Here is a 20,835-nt window from a genome sequence, read left to right on the forward strand (position 1 = left end):
CCACTTGAGCCACAGGGCCACTTCCAGTCTTTTTTGTTTATGTGGTACTAAAGAATCAAACCCAGGGCTTCAGGCATGCCAGGCAAGCACTCTACCACTAAGCCACATTCCCAGCCCCTCTTCTCATGTGTCTTGCTCACTATCTTGGGACTCTATGATGGAATTTGTGCTGATCAAATTTTTGTTTTCTTTTACTTTATATTTATTTACTTTGATGTGGAACTTGGAGCTTACAACTTGTTAGGTAGGTGCTCTACTACTCTATATTTTGTTTGTGTATTTTGTTTGTTTGTTTGTTTGTTTGTTTGCTAGTCCTGGGCTTTGGACTCAGACCTTGAGCACTGTCCCTGGCTTCTTTTTGCTCAAGGCTAGCACTCTGCTACTTGAGCCACAGCGCCCCTTCTGGCCCTTTTCTATATATGTGGTGCTGGGGAATCGAACCCAGGGCTTCGTGTATATGAGGCAAGCACTCTTGCCACTAGGCCATATTCCCAGCCCCTACCACTCTATATTTTATGTTAAGGAAAATATGCTTCATTTTCTTTGGTTTGTTTGTTTTGATGATAGTTGAGCTTGAACTCAGAGTCTGGAGGCAATCATGTCTTTTCTTCCAATTTTTTTGCTGGTGATTTGGAGATGAGAGTCACACAGATTTTTCTGTCTGGGCTGGCTCCACACTATGATTCTCAAATCAGCAATGTGAGTAGCTAGGAGTATAGGTATGAACCACCAGCTCCCAGCTAAGGAAAATATTTTAAAGAGAAAAATGAATTAAAAAATATGGATATTCAGGAAAAGGCATAATCAGAAAAAGTAGATATCAGAAACCACCCTAATAATGAGTGTCTTGAGACAGCATTGACTTATTATTTATCCTAATTTGAAAGGTTAACCGGAACTATGTAATGAGATTATCCCAGTGGTTACATTATGTTGAGTACTCACATTTAGCTGGTGTCACCAAGATGAAGTCTCATTTTTCAAGTCCTCTCTCCATGGGGCTTTTCATCATTTAACATTTTACTTTTCACAGTAATGCCATTGGCTTTCAAGAGGAATGGTTCCAATAGGACCAAGACCCAATCCATAAACACCTATCAAACCTTCGTAGTCTCTCATTCATTGAGGTCCCAGTGGCCTAGCAAATTCACACAGTCACATCCCAGAGTCAATGTGGAAGGCAATTAGACAGGGAAGATGATTGGCAAGTTGTTTGCTGAAAGCCACCAATGTAAATCTCTCTCACAATGCTCCTTCCTGTCCCCAGCCACACAGAGTTCCCTTAGTCTCTATTATTTGACAGGAGCTGAACCCGGTTTTATTCATTCCCACTACCATATATGGAGTCTAGGATCTATGGGGCTTTGGTCCTGATCATCACTTTGCATTTTGGTTCTCTTTCTCCTTGGTTCTTTTTTTTATATTAATTACCGCACAAATTTTTATGTTGTTTCTCTTATTTTCTATTTGAAGTAGAATGAGAAGTGTGAGGACTTATGAAATATCAATTGAAAATATCTTATTGGCTGGAAATCAGGCTCAGTTAACATCAAGCCCATTTTCTTCTTTTAAAGTTTACTGTAAAGGTGATGAACAGAGGGGTTATAGTTACATAGGTAAGGCAATGAGTACATTTGTCAAACATTGTTACCCTCTCTCTTGTTTTTCTCCCACTTTCCCTCGCTCTTTTTTTATTTTTGCCAGTTCTGGGGCTTGAACTCAGGGCCTGAGCACTGTCTCTAGCTTCTTTTTGCTCAGGACTAGCACCTACCACTTGAGCCACAGCGCCACTTCCAGCTTTTTCTGTATATGTGGTGCTGAGGAATGGAACCCAAGGCTTCATGTATACATGGTGAGCACTTTACAACTAGGCCATATTCCCAGCCCTTTCCCTCCCTCTGGACTCCCCACTCCAAGCTGTAAAGTTCATTTCCAACGTAGTGTCTTGTGAGTATCCCTGTTGCATTGGTTCACCCTTTGTACTTTATCTCATCATTTTGTTATTCCTTTTCCCTTCCCCAAATTGGGTAAATGTGTATACAAGACACAAGGTTCCAAAATCAAAGAAAGTGACAACAGGGAATAAACCAAAGGGGGAAAACCAAAAGAAAAAAGGAATAACTTCACGTAGCACATTAAAAACAAAAAAAAAAAAACCCTCTTGTTTCCATATCTTGGAGTTCCTTTTGATTAGCATCATCTTATAAGGTCATATGTACATAGCTACTGAGCTATTGTGATTCTCTGCTAGGACTATCCTAGTCATAAACAAATTATTAAGAATGAGGGAAACTATGGAGCCTATGTTTCTTTGTGTCTGGAAGAAATGTGAAATGAAAAATAGCAATTGCTGTGAAAGTTAAAGCAAACTGGTAGAGGATCCTCCCCAAAGAAAATGGACTTGATGTCATTCTTTCTGAAATGCTGTTCTTCTTGCCACATTTCTTCCTTGTGTAAATGATTCTGAAGGACTGCAACACATGGACAGGTCCTTTGTCTTTATGGTCTCAAAAATGAGTCTAGGGGGCTGGGGATATGGCCTAGTGGCAAGAGTGCCTGCCTCGTATACATGAGGCCCCGGGTTCGATTCCCCAGCACCACATATACAGAAAATGGCCAGAAGTGGCGCTGTGGCTTAAGTGGTAGCCTTGAGCAAAAAGAAGCCAGGGACAGTGCTCAGGCCCTGAGTCCAAGCCCCAGGACTGGCCAAAAAAAAAAAAGTCTAGGGACCAAGAAGGAGAAGTAAAACAGCAAAGACCTGTTGAAGACAAAAGATAAGCAGAGCACCTATTAGACAGGAGGGGTTCCCAGAGAAAGCATTACCTAAGTGTCTGTGCTTGGGTTATATTAGGTTAATTAAGGTTAGTTAAGTTGGTTAGGAGAGAGCTATATAACTCTAAGATCACTGGACAGTCCACAGGCTGTATCAGGGTCCAGATACAGTCAGAGGCTCTACGCATCCTACACTAGTTCTCCTTGCATCATTTAGCCTCACTGACTGGATGATCTTTCTGTTCCTGTATAGCTCTCCAGGGCCCAATCAGCCCACTGCTCCTATGCATGCCTTCCAGGGGCAATGAGCTATGACGTGATGTGCAGAGGCTGGCACACACAACTGCTCAAGGCCATCGTGAGGGATGCAGAACCTCTCTATGGGTGTGGGCGTGGGGTCTTTATCCCGAGTGCCCAACCAAGTTCTTTTTCTGTTGTCATAATCATGCAGCAATGGTTGACCGTCACCCATGGGTCTCTGTAGGCTTTTGTAATGACCTTGCTCCCAAGAGCTTTGTAGGTAGTCTTCACTTACTCTTCTAGCTAAATACAGAAGTACTATATTCCCCCAAACTTCTAGTATTTTCATTATATTTCCATGATAATATTTACCACTTCCTTTTTTGTTGTTGTTCTTGTTGGTTGTGGGGCTTGAACTCTGGGCCTGGGTGCTGTCTCTGAGCTCTTCCACTCAAGGCTAGCTCCCTACCACTTGAGCCACAGCACCACTTCTGGTTTTCTAGTGATTAATTGGAGATAAGGGTCTCACGGACTTTCTTACCCGGGCTGGCTTTAAACTGTGATGCCCAGATCTCAGCCTCCTGAGTGGCTAGGATTACAGGCCTGAGCAACCAGTGCCTGGCACTACTTCCTTTTTTTTTTGCCAGTCCTGGGCCTTGAACTTGGAGCCTGAGCACTGTCCCTGGCTTCCTTTTGCTCAAAGCTAGCACTTTACCACTTGAGCCACAGCGCCACTTCTGGCTGTTTTCTATATATGTGGTGCTGGGGAATCAAACCCAGGGCTTCATATATGCAAGGCAAGCACTCTTTGCCACTAGGCCATATTCCCAGCCCCACTACTTCCTTTTATCATAGACAGTTACATGTGCCTCAGTTTCATCTTGGTTTGGGGGTGTGGTTGATTGCCAGATTTTTTTTCTTCACTGTGCTTTTCAAATAGACAGTAGAATCTAAATACATATTGGTTACATTCTTATTCCAAAATTATCAAAGGGATCTTATTTACATATGCATTTTCAAAGAACTGAATTTCCAGGGAAGATGATACACTTAATTCACATCTTTTCTGTTTAGGTCATTTAATATCATGAACGGCACTGATTACCTTTATATCATTTTAAATGTAATCAGAAATCAGTGTATGTAAGTATTTTATGTAATTTTAGTGCCTTTTAAGAAAATACTCTAAAGACATACTTTGAGGCCACACATACAGGCACTCCACTATTACTAGAATTATCTCTTAATCCTGCTACAACATTTGATTACTAGAAATTAGTCTTACTATTCTTTAAGATTTAACTATGAATGGAATCATGTACCCATATGAGATCAAATGTTCACGCATTTGATGGGCAGACTCCCAATTTCTTTACTTTTTTAATACTTAGGGCTGAAGTTAGAATGAGAGCAGAAAAATAGCTTGGCTAGGCAATTGGGAAAATGGTCCCTTCCTGTAGAGTTCCTACCTCCATCACCATGGCTTAGCTCAGCAGAGCATGGCAACCACTGAGCATACAACATGGTCCATTGCCCCTGAAAGACTTGAAGAGTGAAGTGACTGGACCCCAGAGGTATATGCTAGAATAGGCACTCAGTCAGAGGGGGTAAAGGACACAGTGTAGGCTGTGTGGAGCCTCTGATTGAGTCTAGGGGCTGATTTGGCCCACTGGCTTTCCTATGATCTGGACAGTCACTTAGCTCTCCTAGAACACCTTATTAATCCCTGCACAATGTCCCCTAGGCGGTACTCTCCCTTGTTACCCCTCTTGTATAGCAGGAGCTCTGCTTATCTTTTTCTTCCATAAATCTTTGCTGTTGCACTTCTTCCTTTGTGTCCATGGACTTGTTCTTTGAGACCATAGGGACAGTGCATCTGATTTAGGTGTTGCAGTCTTTCAATATCAAGAGCACGAATGTTTAATGCCACAGTGCTATCAAAATACAAATAAATAATCCTCGGAGTCTTGAGGAGGGCATCAAAAAAAAAAAGCTGAATTCTTCAGGGATACATAGGCATGCTTCAGGTTTAAAAGGAGTAACACTAATGGTGGCAGTGATGGTGCTCAGAAAGGAGTTTATTCACGAAAGTGCATGGCAGAGGTGGAGAATTTCCAGTACTAATGTGAAAGATTCCAGATCTTTCCAGATTCCATGGCTTCCTGGCCAAGCACCACCACAGCTACTTGAACCAATTTGAATGGGAGTAGAGATTTCAAGTCAGCTCTTAGATTTTTCTCAGTTCAGAACTCCAGATAAAATTCAAGCTGGGCGGTCAAATATGAATTTCAGAAGAATATTGTTTTTAAGGAACTGAATGTTGTTTGTGAGGGAAGTCCTTAATATTGGGGGCATAGTAAGGTAAAAAGAATTGTTTATCTGAAATTCGAGCCTCATATTTTATTTGTTTTGATTTGCTTTTACTTTGTGTTTGTTTATTTTTAATTTGTTTCATCTGACAACATTGCCAGAGTGGTAAGAACCAGTAGCGTTCTGCTGAGGAACGAATCATGTCAGCAAAACGCCACTCAGACCCTGGCTTCCTCTTGGCTTCCGTAGCCTCCGCATCCCAGATCTCTCCAATCAGAAGCCAGCTGGGCGTGAACAGGCTTCCCGAAAAGAGACGCCGTAACTAGGAAACCACGCCGCGCATGCTCCTGGCCTTCCACAGGCTTTCGGGAGACCAGCGCTAGCGGTCGCTGAAGCTACCTCTCGCGCTAAAGGGTGGGGTTGACTGAGCGTCGCTCTTGCACGTGATCCAAATTCCTCTTTATAATTGGCTGTCTCCGGGGTGCGGCGTTCGGGCGCGGACGCCCGGGATTGGTACGTTAAAGCAGCGGGGTGGGACTCTGGCTACAGCCGCGGGAGGTCCGGACACGGGCGGCCATGGGGCTTGCCGGTAAGTGTTTCTTTGGCCTCTTGTCTCCGGCAGTCTCGGCCTCTTCGGGACCGGCTTGTGTGGTTTCAGTAGGACCTTGGAAGGCTTTGAGGGTGCGGAGATGGCTCGGCTTGAGGACCGGAAGTCGGGTTGGAACGTCTCGGTAGTGGAATGGGGCTGGAGCGGGTTCGTTGGCTGAAGTTAGTGAAAGCGAGGGACTAGGGCCTCTGGGACCCCGGGCTTCCAACTCCTGGTTACTTTTCGACCGTTTTCCTCCTCCCCTTGGGCCTGGGCCAGACCTTGCCTGTCCCACATAGGGTCGCTGGCTGGCCGGGCTTTGCCCCTGGCCCTGGCCCCAAGCGCTCTCCAGCTACTTCAGACCCCGCGTAGGTGTGACGGGCTGGAGCCGCTGTCCCGCTTCCGCCCTGGGATTCCCTGGGAGCCTCTACTACTGCCGTAACTGCTTGGAACTCTTTGGCCGTGGTCGAGAATTTTAAGACAGACTCCCCCCCCCCCCGGACTTGACCACGTTAAGTGGCAGGGTGGAGTTCTAGTCAACTTGGCTGCTTTCCCGTTGGTAAAGTGCACAAGAGATTGACTAGATGTCTTAAGCCTACCTTCAGTTTTAAAGTGTAAACTTATGTAATTCTGCTGTGTATTTGAGTTGTTAGCAATAATAATAGGATGGTAGGCAGACTTGTCACAACAGTAGAGGTGAGTGACAAAGTTTTCAATATTTATATTTGGTTTATTCCTTCCCACTTTTTTTTTATCTTTTAAAGCTAAATAAAAACTGGTCACTGGAGGCTTATGTCTGTATTCTTAGCTACTCAGGAGTCTGAGAACTGAGTATTGCAGCTCAAAGCCAGGTGGGGCAGGAAAGTCTGGGAGATTCCTTTCTGTGAGACTACTATCTCAGCAGATTAACTGCCAAAAAAGATGAAGGGAAGCTGTGGTTGAAGTGGTAGAGCACTAGCCTTGAGCAAGAAAGCTAAAGGAGAGTGTCTAGGTCCTGAGTTCAAGCTCTTGGGAATGTATGTGCAAAAACTCAGTAAGACAATGTTAAACAACTTATAAATGCAAATTTTGGGAATCTCAATATTCTGTGCATTCCATTTAATTAGCATTTATGGTGTATTTTGAGTATACCTAAAATGTAGATGAATTTGTTAGATTTGATATTGAATATTCTGCACACAGTTAATTTGTAGTTTCTGAATTTTTCAGGAGAAATTGGAAACTAAGCACTTAAGGATGGCTTCTAATCATATAGTTAACTTTGTCCAAAAGTCCCTTTAGTGAAAAGTCTGAATGTGGAATGAGGATTTCACATTGTTAGGATGTTATAGGACCCATGAGATAATCATTTCTCACTTTAGATGTAGGAAATTGCCCCAAGTCTTGCCTGTCTTGAGTTTAGCCCTTATTTTCCAACTCTTTGTGGAAAGGAGGAGCATTCCTGGAGAAAAGACAAGTAGAAGAAAGGTTAAGACAAAAGTGAAGGGACCAGATTGAATGTCACTGTCCTTGAATAAGGAAAGGGATATGAGCTCTATGTGACACTTGAAAAAGTTGTTCCCCAAGACAGATCTAACTTCAGATAGATGTAAACCACAAAGCTAATACTAGCAGAACCGTGTGTGTGTGTGTGTGTGTGTGTTGATCACAGCCAATAATTATATTTGAGCCATGACTCTAGTCTGGCCTTTTGCTGGTTAATTGGAAATAGACTGTCAGACTTTTCTATCCTGACTTTGAGCAATAATCCTCTGATCTCATCCTCCTCAATAGCTAGTATTACTTGTGTGAGCCACCAACACCCCAGTTAAAAGAAACTTATTAGATTAATTGAATCAGTGGTTAACCCCAGAGCAGGAATCAACAAACTTTCTGTAAAGGGCCAGATGGAAAATATTTTATTCTCTGTAGATCATGTGTTCTCTGTGGAAGCCACTGTAGCACAAAAGTGGGCATTCACACAAATGAATGAATGGGCAAGCCTGTGCTTCTAAAGTATGTTATAAAACTAGGTGGTGGACCAGTATAATTAGTTTCAAATTCTAGCCTGTTTTAATTATCCTTAGCTGTATGATAAACTTCTCCCTAACACAATATAAAATAGGTATAAAATAGTAGCCACTGTATTGTTTTTTCGTTATTCTGGACTCTTCTAGGCATAGGTATTTGTGCTATTTTTGCTAGTGGTCACTGGGGAGGCTGCATTTAGTTAATAGTTTGATTAGAGACTGGATTCAGGAAAGAATATGGGGATGGCTGGGCTTCTGACTCTCCATGTTATGTGAATGATCTACCTTTTACAATGTCTTTCCCTTCTAGCACATTAGCTAGACTTAAGTGATAGTTTAGGGTAGCCCAAGGCCAAAGGTTTGAATATCATTTCTACTTTATTCTTTGGGTTATTCCAGGTCCCAATGTAAAGGGGAACACCACCTGTGGCAGTCCACACCTCTAATCCCAGAACTCAGAATACAGACACAGGAGGGTGCTGAGTTTAATGCCAACCTGTGCTGCATAGCTAGACTTTGTCTTAGAAAAAGTAAAGGGGAAAAATTTTAAATGCAAGGGCCAGGAGTGGTCACCAACAAAACAGACAGCTATCTCTAACTTCTTTAAGTATATATTACAGAAAAATGTTAACATATACTGTCTGATGTATAGTTGATATTTTATAAAATGATAATAGTATAGGGGAAGTATGCACATATATACTGTAGTGTATCCTTAAAACTTACGTGTAGCAGCACTTTTAGAATTAAATTAAGCCATTGTAGAATCTAGTTTTGTTGTATGGTATGTGATAAATGTCAAACAAGTGAATTCATTATGTTCTTGTTTTCTTTGTTTATTTTTTTGGTCAGTCGTGTGGCTTGAACTCTGGGCCTGGGCACTGTCCCTGAGTTCTTCAGCTCAAGGCTAGCCCTCTACCACTTGAGCCACAGAGGCACTTCCAACAAGTAAATTCATTATATGCTTGTTTTTTATTTCTAGGAGAAAAGCTAACAAATTATTTTTTTCTTTGTATGTGTGCTGCTACTGGGGCTTGAACTCGGGGCCTCAAGCTCTTACTTGACTTGACTTTTACACTCAAGGCTGGTGCTCTTACCATTTGAGCCACACCATACCTCCACTTACAGATGTGCTGGTTAACTGGAGATAAGTCTCATGGGTTTGTCTGTCTGGGTTGGCTTCAAACCGGGATCCTCAGGTTTCAGCCTTCTGAGTAGCTAGGGTTATGGCTGTGAGCCACTAGTGCCTGACTAAAACTTTTTTAAGTTGCAGCCTGGCTATAACTATTTTTAAGTGGCAAAGCAAAGAGTTCAATAGAAAGAAAGTGAGGGAAATTACACCCTTATGGCAAATGGTGGGCTCAAGCTAGACAGCTCACAAGAAAACCTGTGGTTAATCATTTGTTTTCTAGGATTTGGAGTGTGGTCATGGTGATGACAGAGAGGTTTTCTTAGGGAAAGGAGAGATCATGACTTGGCAGAGTTTTGGGAAGGGATCTGCGCATGTACGAGGTTGCTATCCCATGCTTTTCAGTATATGTATGAGATGGAGTGCATATGCATACAGTCCAGAAGGAGTTTGTTGGGCAGGATCCGGAATGCAGAATGTGCTGTTTCTCTGAGCTAAGATGTTGTTTTTCTGTCTTTCAGGTAACAGAGGACACATTTCTTAATTGGCTCGCTCTAAGAACTGATGCCTAAACCATCTCAGCATGGCCTTAACAGGAAGAGGCGGACAGGACCTGCCTCACTCAGCCACTCTCTCCCCAGTTAGCCCTGGAAGCCTTTCCTCCCATACAACCTGTACCCATAGTATATGCATGGTGTCTGACTTTTTCTACCCAAATATGGGAGGTGTGGAAAGCCACATTTACCAGCTCTCTCAGTGCCTGATTGAAAGAGGGCACAAGGTCATAATTGTCACCCATGCTTATGGAAATCGCAAAGGCATCCGTTACCTCACTAATGGCCTCAAAGTTTATTACTTGCCTCTGAAAGTCATGTACAACCAATCTACAGCCACGACCCTCTTTCACAGCCTGCCATTGCTCAGGTACATATTTGTTCGGGAGAGAGTTACAATAATCCATTCCCATAGTTCTTTTTCTGCCATGGCCCATGATGCTCTCTTCCACGCCAAGACAATGGGGCTACAGACAGTCTTCACGGATCATTCCCTTTTTGGATTTGCTGATGTCAGCTCGGTGCTTACAAACAAGCTTCTAACTGTGTCTCTTTGTGACACAAACCACATCATTTGTGTCTCTTACACTAGTAAGGAAAATACTGTACTAAGAGCAGCACTGAATCCTGAAATAGTGTCCGTCATTCCTAATGCTGTAGATCCTACTGACTTCACTCCAGACCCGTTTAGGAGGCATAAGAGTTTAATAACTATTGTTGTTGTGAGCAGACTTGTTTACAGAAAAGGTAATGAAACAATAGCTATATTTGCATTTCAGACTCTTATTTTCCTTGTAGAAAGCTGTTGAATACTTGCATACAATGACTTTGTTTAATGATTTTATAATTGCTTCTGCCTTAATTATAGCAAAGAAAGGTCAAATTTCTCCTATTTCCAAGAAGAAGAATTTTTAGAATGATGATGAATGCTACCCCTACAGCCTTTGATGTTTTGATAGTTATTAAAAAAGCAAAAGAAATTCCTTGATGCTCTTTAGTTGATAAGAACTGTTGGAAAATTAAAACAGCCTGGCATGTGTGATAAGAAGTAAAGGACATAGCTCACCGCATGGCCTTTTCTTGCTGATTGCAAAACTAATGTGTTTTCATTGGAATTGTTTTAAAACCCAAGAAAAGTACAAAGCTGAAAAAGAAAAGCAGCTGGTGATGAAAGTTTTGATTTTTATAACTTCTGCATATATATATATAATATGTGTATATTATATATAATCAAAATCAGTGGAATTTTTGTGTGCACTATTGTTTGAGAGCATGCTTGTTTCACTTAATTGTGTATAAGACATTAGTAATATATTGGCAGGTGAGTGGTGAAGAAAAGAGGAGTAGATGGCCCTGGTTAGAGCCTGATTGTCCCTTTGAGCGGTCAAAGACAAGTTACTCAGCTTTGCTGCATCTCAAATTTTTCATTTCCTTTAATTTAGGCATCACTGGGAACTTCCTAAAGGGTCAGTGATGGTTCCCATAAAGTATTTCACATAAGTTGTACTCAATAAGTACTTGTCATTAGCCCGGAGAATTGCTTTTAGTACCTCTACAGCACTAGTGAACACTATTAGAATGGTATACAATGCCAAAGAATTTGTGTTTAAGTCTTCCAGATGCTATCTGGAAAAACTTATTCACTAGTCAAATATGTCACTGAAAGTTGGACACGAGCCACATCATTTGCATCTCATACTCGTAAGGAAAATACTGCACTAAGAGAAGCACTGAGTTTTGAAATAGTGTCCATTGTTCCTAATGCTGAAGGTCCTACTGACTTTATTCTGTAGCCATTTAGGAGGCATAGTAGTATACTAACTGTTGTTTTTATTCGTTAAAAATTAATACATACTCTTGTTAAAGATTTGAACTTACTGTTCAAGTGTGGTTATTAACACACACTGAATTATATATAGTACCTTGGTGTAGCGCTTTGGGTGTCAAGTTCTGGTTTCACTGATTTTAGCTACATCATTTTATACAATTGCCATCACAAAGCTTAATGCTTTGTGCCTTTACGTTTCTCTTATGTGAAAGGAAAACCTAAAGGGGTCAACAATATGCTGGGTTTTGTAAAAATCCAGCTTTTGTACAAACTCGTATTCTCAGTTGATGTGACTTTTTAAGATTCATTTTTCAGTTCAGTGACAAGTAAAACTGGCATTTAAGGCTTCTGAACAAATGCGACCAACTTGTGATTGTGAAGCTCAGTGGTATGCCATCAAGGCCTTTCTCAGTGTATAGTTCATCTTTGGAAAGTCTTGATTGGCCCAACAGTTCATTTAAGTGAAGGTTGATGGTTGATGAGAAAACTTAGATTGTACTGTATTTGCCAGGGTGAAAGCAATGGTACACTTCTTTAACTAAAAGAGATGAATGGACTGTTTTTCGTTTTTTCTGATTCCCTCTTGGGATATTGGTGATGTGTTTGTTGTAGCTTAGAAATTTTGCCTAAACTATTTTTTAGTAAAATAAGGTAGATTACTTTTGGTCTGCTGCTAGCAGTGGGGCTTGAACTCAAGGCCTAGGCACTCTCCCCTTTTTTCATTCAAGGATGATGCTCTACTTGAACCACTTTCCTCTCTGGATTAGCTTGAAGCCATGATTATTAAATCCTAGCCTTCTGAGTAGCTAGGATTACAAGCATGAGTTGTCTGTGCCTGGTTTTGCTTACTTTTATTTTATGAGATAAGAATATGCTTGCATTGATCAAGTATTAACATACACAGCTCATACAAATGCTAAACCTGTTTAGTTTACTCGTGTGATGCTTTGACTAGCTGAGCTAATAAGCACCAGTGGAATAAAGGTATGGCCTTTTCTTGTTCTCAGTTCAATAACAAATACCTACTGAATCGTCTCCAAATGCCAGCACCCTACAAAAAGTAACAGTCTTGCTCAAAAGCAAGTAGTTATATTAATAGTCCATTAACCAGCAGATTAATTTCATCAGGCAGTGTTCATTGGATCAGGTATCAAAGACCCATTGGAGTGGGCTAAGAGAGAATAAACCAAATTATCCTAGTTGAGTTTTCCTGGTTAGCTTCTGAGTCCTTCCTCAGTCAGGGTGTCCTGGTGGTTTTTTTTGTGTGTGTATGTGTGTACAGGCACATCTCACTTCTTGGTTCTCGTGGTGATGACGATATTGTATTCTGAGGTTAATAGAACTTATGCATGGTACAGCACCTCACTTGGCCCTCTCAGTAACTATAGGATACATGTCATCTGCATGTGAAAAAGAAAAATCTCAAGAGTAACTCACCCAGGCTATAAAGTAAAAGATTACAAATGGGAGTTCAGTTTTTCTTGAATCTCCTGTTCTACTATCCCTGTCTGGGCCTCTGTTATTCTAGGGTTGGTCAGAATATTGATAAAAGAATTGTGACTTATGTGTGTATACATTTTTAAATTAAGCTTAGTTCTCTAAACTGGTATCAGAAAGATTTAAAAGCAAATTGAGTCAGAATTTTCCATGTCTATTTTGTGTGAGTATTGTGATTGAAAGTCAGTCTCCTTACAGGAACCAAAAAAAAAGTTTTATAGTGAGGAATTTAAAAACCCTTTATTACTATAATATTATTATGAAGCAGTGGCAGTATTAATCAGTTTTATTTCTTGTGGTTGTCAGGATTAAATGACGTACATTTCAAATACATTGCTAGCCCAGTAAGTATTCAGTAAATGGTAGCTATTATCAGCAGTTAGAATATTGGCTTTTTTTAATTTGAAGAATGGATTCAGCATTGTATTGAAAAGGTGGGAAAGAAGGCTAGGACCATAGCTCAAGTGGTAGTGCATCTGCCTAGCAAGCTCAAGGCCCTGAGTTCAAACCAGTTCTACCTTCCAGCCCACCTGCAAAGGAGGGAACAAGAAGGGGGAAAAGAAGAAAAAGAAATAAATGCAAAGAATTGTAAGCCACCATCCAGTTTATCTAGAAGTTGAATTGCTGTGTAATAATTTACAAAAGCTTCACGTGAATTTATTTCTAGCATAAGCAATCATTTTGAAATTGCCAGCAGAGTTTAAGTGATGAATCCTACTATGAATTAATTGATGAAAATGACCTTATATGTATCATTTTTCCACCGTCTGTTTTAGAAAGAATCGATCTACCAATTTGGGGAAAGAGTGATGTAAGAAATGCAGTTTACTTGTGTGTATACATTTTTAAATTAATAGTCTTAGTTTTGGCTGAATTATTTTAAGTTTCCTTTTGAATGTATGATTTATAATGTTGATGAACTAAATTCTAAGTGTAAATATTGTTGCTTTGGATAGTCACTTTTTTCAAATTGGAAGGACATGGTTTATCTTATTTCTTTATATTGCTTGAGGTTGCCTTTACAAGTTATAAGAAAATCATTCTATTTTTTTTAAAGGAATCAACATTCATCTTTCTATCCTAGGGATGCTGACAGTTGTGTTCCTGCTACTCTCACTTATTCCCATTCAAGGGAAATGGGCTAACACTGGTTTGAATAAACTATTAAGTTATGCTAATACAGTAGTGTTCGTTGCAAAATTTTCTGTAGAAACTGTATTTTGGATAAAGTAGAGGCAGCCGTTAGACTTTGTTGCTTAGCCCTCTCCTATGGCAGGAAATAGAATCATAGACTAATAGAATTTTATAGAAAAGAAAAAATTTGGACTTCAGGTACATAGGTCTCTGCATTAAGTAGATCCAGTAGACTTTACCATGGTCAGAGTGTTCACTGGTTAATAAAACTGAACAAAACAGATCTTAGGACAGCACCTAGCTTTGTAGTCAGCTGTGTGCTCTGGAGAAAACCAGTGAAACTGTAGGCATCTTTAGATGTCTCTTCTGAAAATAGGTGATGTGTACAAGTGAATAACTTAAAAAGTAGTATGTTGAAAGAGAATTGTTTGGGAATGTGGAAGATAACAATGCACCTCAAGTTTGTGTCTTCAAAAATTGTAATTCGGGGGCTAGGAATATGGCCTAGTGGTAGAGTGCTTGCCTTGCATACATGAAGCCCTGGGTTCAATTCCTCAGCACCACATACAAAGAAAAAGCCAGAGGTGGCGCTGTGGCTCAAGTGGTAGAGTGCTAGTCTTGAGCAAAAAGAAGCCAGGGACAGTGCTCAGGCCTTGAGTTCAAGCCCCAGGACTGGAAAAAAATTGTAATTCAAAGCCCATGGTTATCTCAGCACTTTGGAGGCTAAGGCAGAAGGATCATAGGTTGAGGACAGCTTGATTCTATCTGAAAAACAAAAGCTTACAGCTGTTAGAGGTCACTGGCATTTTGTAGAAGACCCTACCATTCCAGTAAAGGTTTTAAGAGAGATGATTTGTCTGGTTAAAAGAGGGCATTGCGGACACTTTTTTTTAAACAAGTGAATGTGTTGTTGCTAATTCTGATCATTTTTTAAAGTTTAAATATTAACGTTACTAACATTCAGCTTTATGTTTGTAGGGACCGATTTGCTTAGTGGCATAATACCTGAACTCTGTCAGAAATATCCAGATTTAAATTTCATAATTGGAGGAGAGGGACCAAAGAGAATCATTTTGGAAGAAGTACGGGAAAGATACCAGCTACATGACAGGTATCAGTGGCTTACATGCTATGGGGTGAAACGATATCATTTGTCTATAGTTAGCTTTGACTTTATGCTTTGCCTTAGATAGGTTGTTTCTCCCACATGTAAGAGAGATGAAAATACAATGCAGATGAGAACCCTTAAAAGAATTCACATGTTTTCCATTATCCCAGTATTTATTTGACTTTGGGGAGCATGTATAGGAGGAACTTTGAAAGGGACTAAACAGCCTACCCACTTTGATTAGAACAGTTTGCAAACTTCATGCCATATAGAGTTGTGGTGTAAATAACATGGCACAGATCTATAAATTACTGTACGCTACATGTGTGGACAGGTCATTTCTTCAGTAATTTAGATAACAATTGAAGGTGTGAAGTGTCAGTTTCAAAAGGCCCATTTTCCTGTTCAGAAATGATACTTTAACATTGATCATGAAAGAATATTAATATTTTCATTAACTGAAAATTAGTTTTGGAGTAGGTGAAATCTGCCATATGTAACAAAAGTTAGACCTATGCGGCCAGGCACCACTGGCTCATGCCTGTAATCCTAGTCCCTCAGAAGGCTGAGATCTGAGGATCCCTTATCGAAGCCAGCTCAGGCAGGAAAATTCCTGAGACTTATCTCCAGTTAAGCAGCAGAAAGCCAGGAATGGAACTAAGGCTCAAGTGCTAGAGCACCAGCCTTGAGCAGAAAGCTAAGTGTTAGTACCCAGGCCCTGGGTTCAAGCCCCAGTACCAGTACATATACACATAAAATAAAGAAATAGTTGTGTATGTTCTAATTATTTTCTATTAGTGTCTGATGCTAATCTTTTGAGGTGAAATATGTTGGGGCACCAGTATAAGCTAAGGATAATATAAATAGGAAATTTGATTTAGAAATTAAATTTCTTTTGTTAGAATGATTTTTCACACCTGTCTTTGCCTCTCATTTGAACAAACCAGGGTACGTCTTTTGGGAGCTTTAGAACACAAGGATGTTAGAAATGTCCTAGTTCAAGGACACATTTTTCTTAATACCTCCCTTACTGAAGCATTCTGCATGGCGATCGTGGAAGCAGCCAGTTGTGGTTTACAGGTAAAAAGGGCTTACATTGTTGCGATTCTGTATTTGAACTTTGAAATGAAATCATGAGACCCACAGTAATGTAATTTTTGAACTTGGTCTCATTGATTTTCTTAAGGTATGATTATGGTGGATCATGTGCTCTTTGTTTTTTCTTTTGAAGGTTGTAAGTACCAAGGTTGGTGGAATTCCTGAAGTGCTCCCAGAAAACCTTATTATTTTATGTGAGCCTTCAGTCAAATCTTTGTGTGAAGGGTTGGAAAAAGCTATTTTCCAGCTGAAGTCAGGCACATTGCTATCTCCAGAAAAGATCCATAACATAGTGAAGACGTTCTACACCTGGAGGAATGTCGCAGAGAGAACAGAAAAAGTATGTGACATGCTAAGGAAAGATTGTATCTCAACTCCTATTTGAGTTTTTGTGCATGCATTTGCTTTCTCTTCTCTTGAAGTTGGCTATTTCTTGTTATTTGTATCCACCCAGTACTGAGAGATTTTAAACTCAGTGCATTATGCTTGCCAGACAGGTGCTCTACCACTTGAGCCATACTCCTATCCCTTTTTGCTCTAGCTGTTTTTCAGGAAGGATCTTGTACTTCTTTTGTTCATGTTAGTCTGGGACCATGATCCTGCCTACCTATGTATTTTTTATACCTGGGATTGTAGGCATAAGCCACCAGGCCTGGCAGCCTTTCAATGTTTCGTTAAGTTTATAAATTCTCTTTCAAATGAAAAGAAATAAATTACACATTACTTTTGGTACATATATTGGGCTAATGTTTCTAGTCCGATTACTGTACTTGACATCTTAAATTAGTAATACAGTCTACTCCCCTCATTAAACTGGGTATAAGGAAGTGACAGGATTGCCATTAAAATCTTCTCTTAAATTTTGTTGAGGCTGTGTATAATTTTGGAGTATATAGATACAGTAATAAATATGTGGAAGCTGGGCACTGGGGGCTCGTGCGTGAAATCCTAGCTACTCAGGAGGCTGAGCTCTGAGGATCATGGGTTTGAGGCCAGCCCAGACAGGATAAGAATCTGTGATCCTCGGCTTTGAGCTAGGATTACAGGTGTGGTCACTGGTGCCGGGCTGAAGCAAATAATTTTTGACTACAGTGTCCCTGACTTTTGAGAAATCATCTGGTGTGTCTCCCCATATGCAGTAAGTAGTTCCATTTTTCCCTTGAAAGTTAGAGAGTAGCCCTGATGACCTGTGGGGATGCAAGTGAGAGTCAGCTGGGTATGCTCTTCAGCCTCTGTCAACTCCATCTTCCTGTCTTCATGTATCTCCAGTCACTCTCTAGATTCTAATGTGACACTTGGGGAATAGAGGTCGAAATTGGCTTATGAGTGACAGAAATCTTTGGCTGGACAGTTCTTTTGGTGATAGCACCCTGGATTCCAAACCTGGCTGACGAACACATCCCTTAGTTGTGACTTGACCTTCTTGATGAACAGCATGTAAACCTTAGGAGTCAGAGCTGCTGTAGGTAAGAAAGACAGGAGAACAGAATTGTGGTGACAGTCACCATACATTAAAAGAGCTAGGCAGGGTTTGTTTGTTTTTTAATAGCCATTTATTTTCTCTTAGTTATGTTTTAAAATGTCAAATTTTTTTCTAATCGATATTGTGGCAATTTATAGTATATATTTTGGAAACAGTAATTCATCATTGGTAACGAATCATCATAGTAGTCAATTATTTTTTGTCTCTCAAGATGCACAGGTTGGTTTGGAGTTGGTCTTAACTGTAGGACATTTTGGTCCTTTTCAACTCCTTTTAGTTTAATATGTTACTTAGAAAACAGATGACAAACTTAAAATGGAGTTCATGCTGTAAGCATAATTCATTAGGCTCCACATGATTTTCAACATTCTGATTCACAATGTTTGTATCTTAAACAAGTCAGGGCAGAAGAACTAGATGAAAAGATCTGGTACCTTTCAGAGGTCACTGACCTACAGAATTTGCAGTGCATGTTGGAACTTCCTTGAATTCAGAAGGAGATAGTTTATAGACCATGAGACTCAGCACAAGTAATCTTCAAATGCAACTAAAAGAAAACATCAGGGGCCTGGGAATGTGGCTTAGTGGTAGAGTGCTTGCCTAGCATGCATGAAGCCCTGGGTTCAATTCCTCAGCACCACATATATAGAAAAAGCTGGAGTGGCACTGTGGCTCAAGTGGCAGAGTGCTAGCCTTGAGCAAAAAGAAGCCAGGGACAGTGCTCAGGCCCTGAGTTCAAGCCCCAGGACTGGCAAAAAAAACCCAAAGTAAAACAACAGCAACAACAAAACCCAGCAATACTGGCCCATTGGATGTGTTGTAAACAAGTCGGATTAAAGACCTTGTTTTTCTAGTATTTCAGAGTGTTGTGCTCAGCAGGTCATCATCTACTGCCAATTTTCAGCAGTAAACTTGATTTTGTTGACCAACATTGGACTTCTATTGCCATGTTTGGGAATCGCCCCTTTTGTGTGTAATCTGTGCAGTGTTTCTGTATAGTGTGTGGATCTCTGCTCAGCAGCATCTCCCCAGAAGCCAGCTAGATTGTAGCCATCTTATTGTGCTTGACTGTGCTGTTGACAGGTTGTTGGGGTTTTTTGCTCATTCAAGCCTCTTGGAAAGGCCAGTTCTACTCAAACACTGCTGAAGGTAACTACTGAATGACTATTGCCCCTGCAATGGTGATCGGACAAGCCAGTCAGACTTCCCAGGACTTTGGTATCCTAGTACTTGGCTGAAATAGATGGAAATCTAAAGGGAGAACTGTAGCTTATATATACACTGAGTCTAGCCCCGTTTTTTGCCCAGAATAAGGTACTTGTGATAAGCACTGAACCGAATGGCAGTAATTAGCACGATTAAGTTCAATAAGGGTATCAATGACAACAGCAAACACGAGTGAGTTCTGTCTGTCTGTATTGCTCAAACACTTGTGGACATTTGTCACAGGAGTGTGATGGCTCAGAGCACTCATTTGTGGCCTTCTCTCCTCCAGGTATATGAGAGGGTGGCAAGAGAAGCCGTGTTATCCATGAACAAGCGACTGGACAGGCTCATTTCTCACTGCGGTCCAGTAACAGGATACATTTTTGCATTGCTGGCTGTATTCAACTATCTCTTCCTCATTTTCCTGAGATGGATGACTCCAGATTCTATCATTGACGTTGCCATGGATGCCACTGGGCCAGGGGGGGCGTGGACTCAACAGCGTCCTCTCAGTAAAGAAGGGAATGAAAGGGAGAAGAAGGTGTCTAAAACCAGGTAGAAGACAGCCTGGTTGGTGTAAAACCCTAGGGATTTGTAATACTTCTATTTAAGAGGGTTGAAAATAACCTGGGTTTTTTGGTTTGTTATCAGTTTTACACTTAAGTTTGTCAGTTATGCTACCTCTATATCATTCAATGTTTTATTTTGAGGAAAGAAAACCATATGCAATTCCTGAGTGTCAACACTCCTTGCACTTCCTTGGAATTTAGGAGAAAATAGTTAAGCCACTCAGGTATGAAAAATTTCAGATTACTGAAATCCTCTAGCAGAGATGTTTTAACCTATTTTGGGAGCTTTGGGTGCTGAAGGGCCAAATGTTTCTGGGCATTTTTTTGGCCAGTTTTTTAATGTTCTACCATTAATTATAGACATTTACCAGATGTTTACAAGTTTTCTTTAGGAGTGGTACAACAATTATGTGAACTACTTTAAGTCATGTTCATGTACATTAACTCGACATTTTGATCCTGCTCCTAAACGTTGGGGCCACACAGAAAGTATTACATCCATTTGGTAGGTCTCTTAGTAAGGTGGTGTGTTGCTAGTGTGTGTTAAGCACCTGCTTTGTGTAATATGTTGTACTAGGTCGTTCTTCCCATGAAGGACCAGGGATGCATTTGTTCGTTATTATTCAAATGGCTTCCTTCATTGTAGTCACAATTGACACGAACTGGTAACATATCCAACATGCCAAAAATGTTCATGCTTGCAAGGCCAGGAGTACTTCTTTGATCCTGTTGTATCCTTTCTCCTAGGTAGAGCTTTTGTCTTTAGTGGTGTTTTTGAAGAGACTTTTGTTTTGTAAATTTTAGGGACCGATATCACTGTTGATAGTGCAGAACCCCCCTGCACATGTTTCAGTGCATAATTTAGGCCTTTTTAACTGCCTTCGTGTTTTCTGAACAGAATGTATGAGGTGTGCCATCTCAAAACCAGCTGCTACCCTGTCCTTTTGATATCAGCCACTACCCTCCACTGTGGCCTAGCTGATGTCTGCTAAGTATTGTCAATGTGCAGACAAAAAGGTATTACTCTAGAATGCTTCATTTATAGTGAACTGAGTGTGAAAACGTTAGGAACACGGTCTCTGTGGGTGGATTTTGTTACGGTGTTCCCCAGAGCCATGGGTTTTCAAACCCCAGGTTATCTACATGGTGTGTATTATTAACCTTTTCAACTCTAGAATAATTTTTGTGAGCAGAAGACTGTGAAGGCACCGTGGCACCCATGGGTGCACTGATTGATTCTGTCAGTATTGTGATTCTCTACAAGAGTTTTTTAAACAGCAGCATTCACAACGCTTTGAACTTTTTCAAAAGA

General features: G+C 40.6%; 1 protein-coding gene across 5 annotated transcripts; it reads left to right on the forward strand.

Moving 5' to 3' along the window:
• The first annotated feature begins 5,873 nt into the window (after positions 1-5,873).
• On the forward strand, positions 5,874-20,531 carry Piga (phosphatidylinositol glycan anchor biosynthesis class A). Of its 5 annotated transcripts, none has more exons than XM_048335792.1 (6): positions 5,874-5,911; positions 9,568-10,347; positions 15,038-15,170; positions 16,115-16,247; positions 16,399-16,605; positions 19,244-20,531. In XM_048335792.1, exons 2-6 carry the CDS (start codon positions 9,630-9,632, stop codon positions 19,511-19,513), a joined length of 1,461 nt encoding a protein of 486 aa, XP_048191749.1. In that variant the 5' UTR covers positions 5,874-5,911; positions 9,568-9,629; the 3' UTR covers positions 19,514-20,531. The 5 variants fall into 5 exon arrangements, with proteins under 5 accessions (XP_048191749.1, XP_048191751.1, XP_048191748.1 ...); XM_048335794.1 differs by lacking the exon at positions 5,874-5,911 and adding an exon at positions 5,928-6,090; XM_048335791.1 differs by lacking the exon at positions 5,874-5,911 and adding an exon at positions 6,939-8,865.
• The last annotated feature ends 304 nt before the right edge of the window (positions 20,532-20,835 follow it).

This window comes from Perognathus longimembris, chromosome 28 (assembly GCF_023159225.1).
Source record: "Perognathus longimembris pacificus isolate PPM17 chromosome 28, ASM2315922v1, whole genome shotgun sequence".
NCBI classification, from domain to species: domain Eukaryota; kingdom Metazoa; phylum Chordata; class Mammalia; order Rodentia; family Heteromyidae; genus Perognathus; species Perognathus longimembris.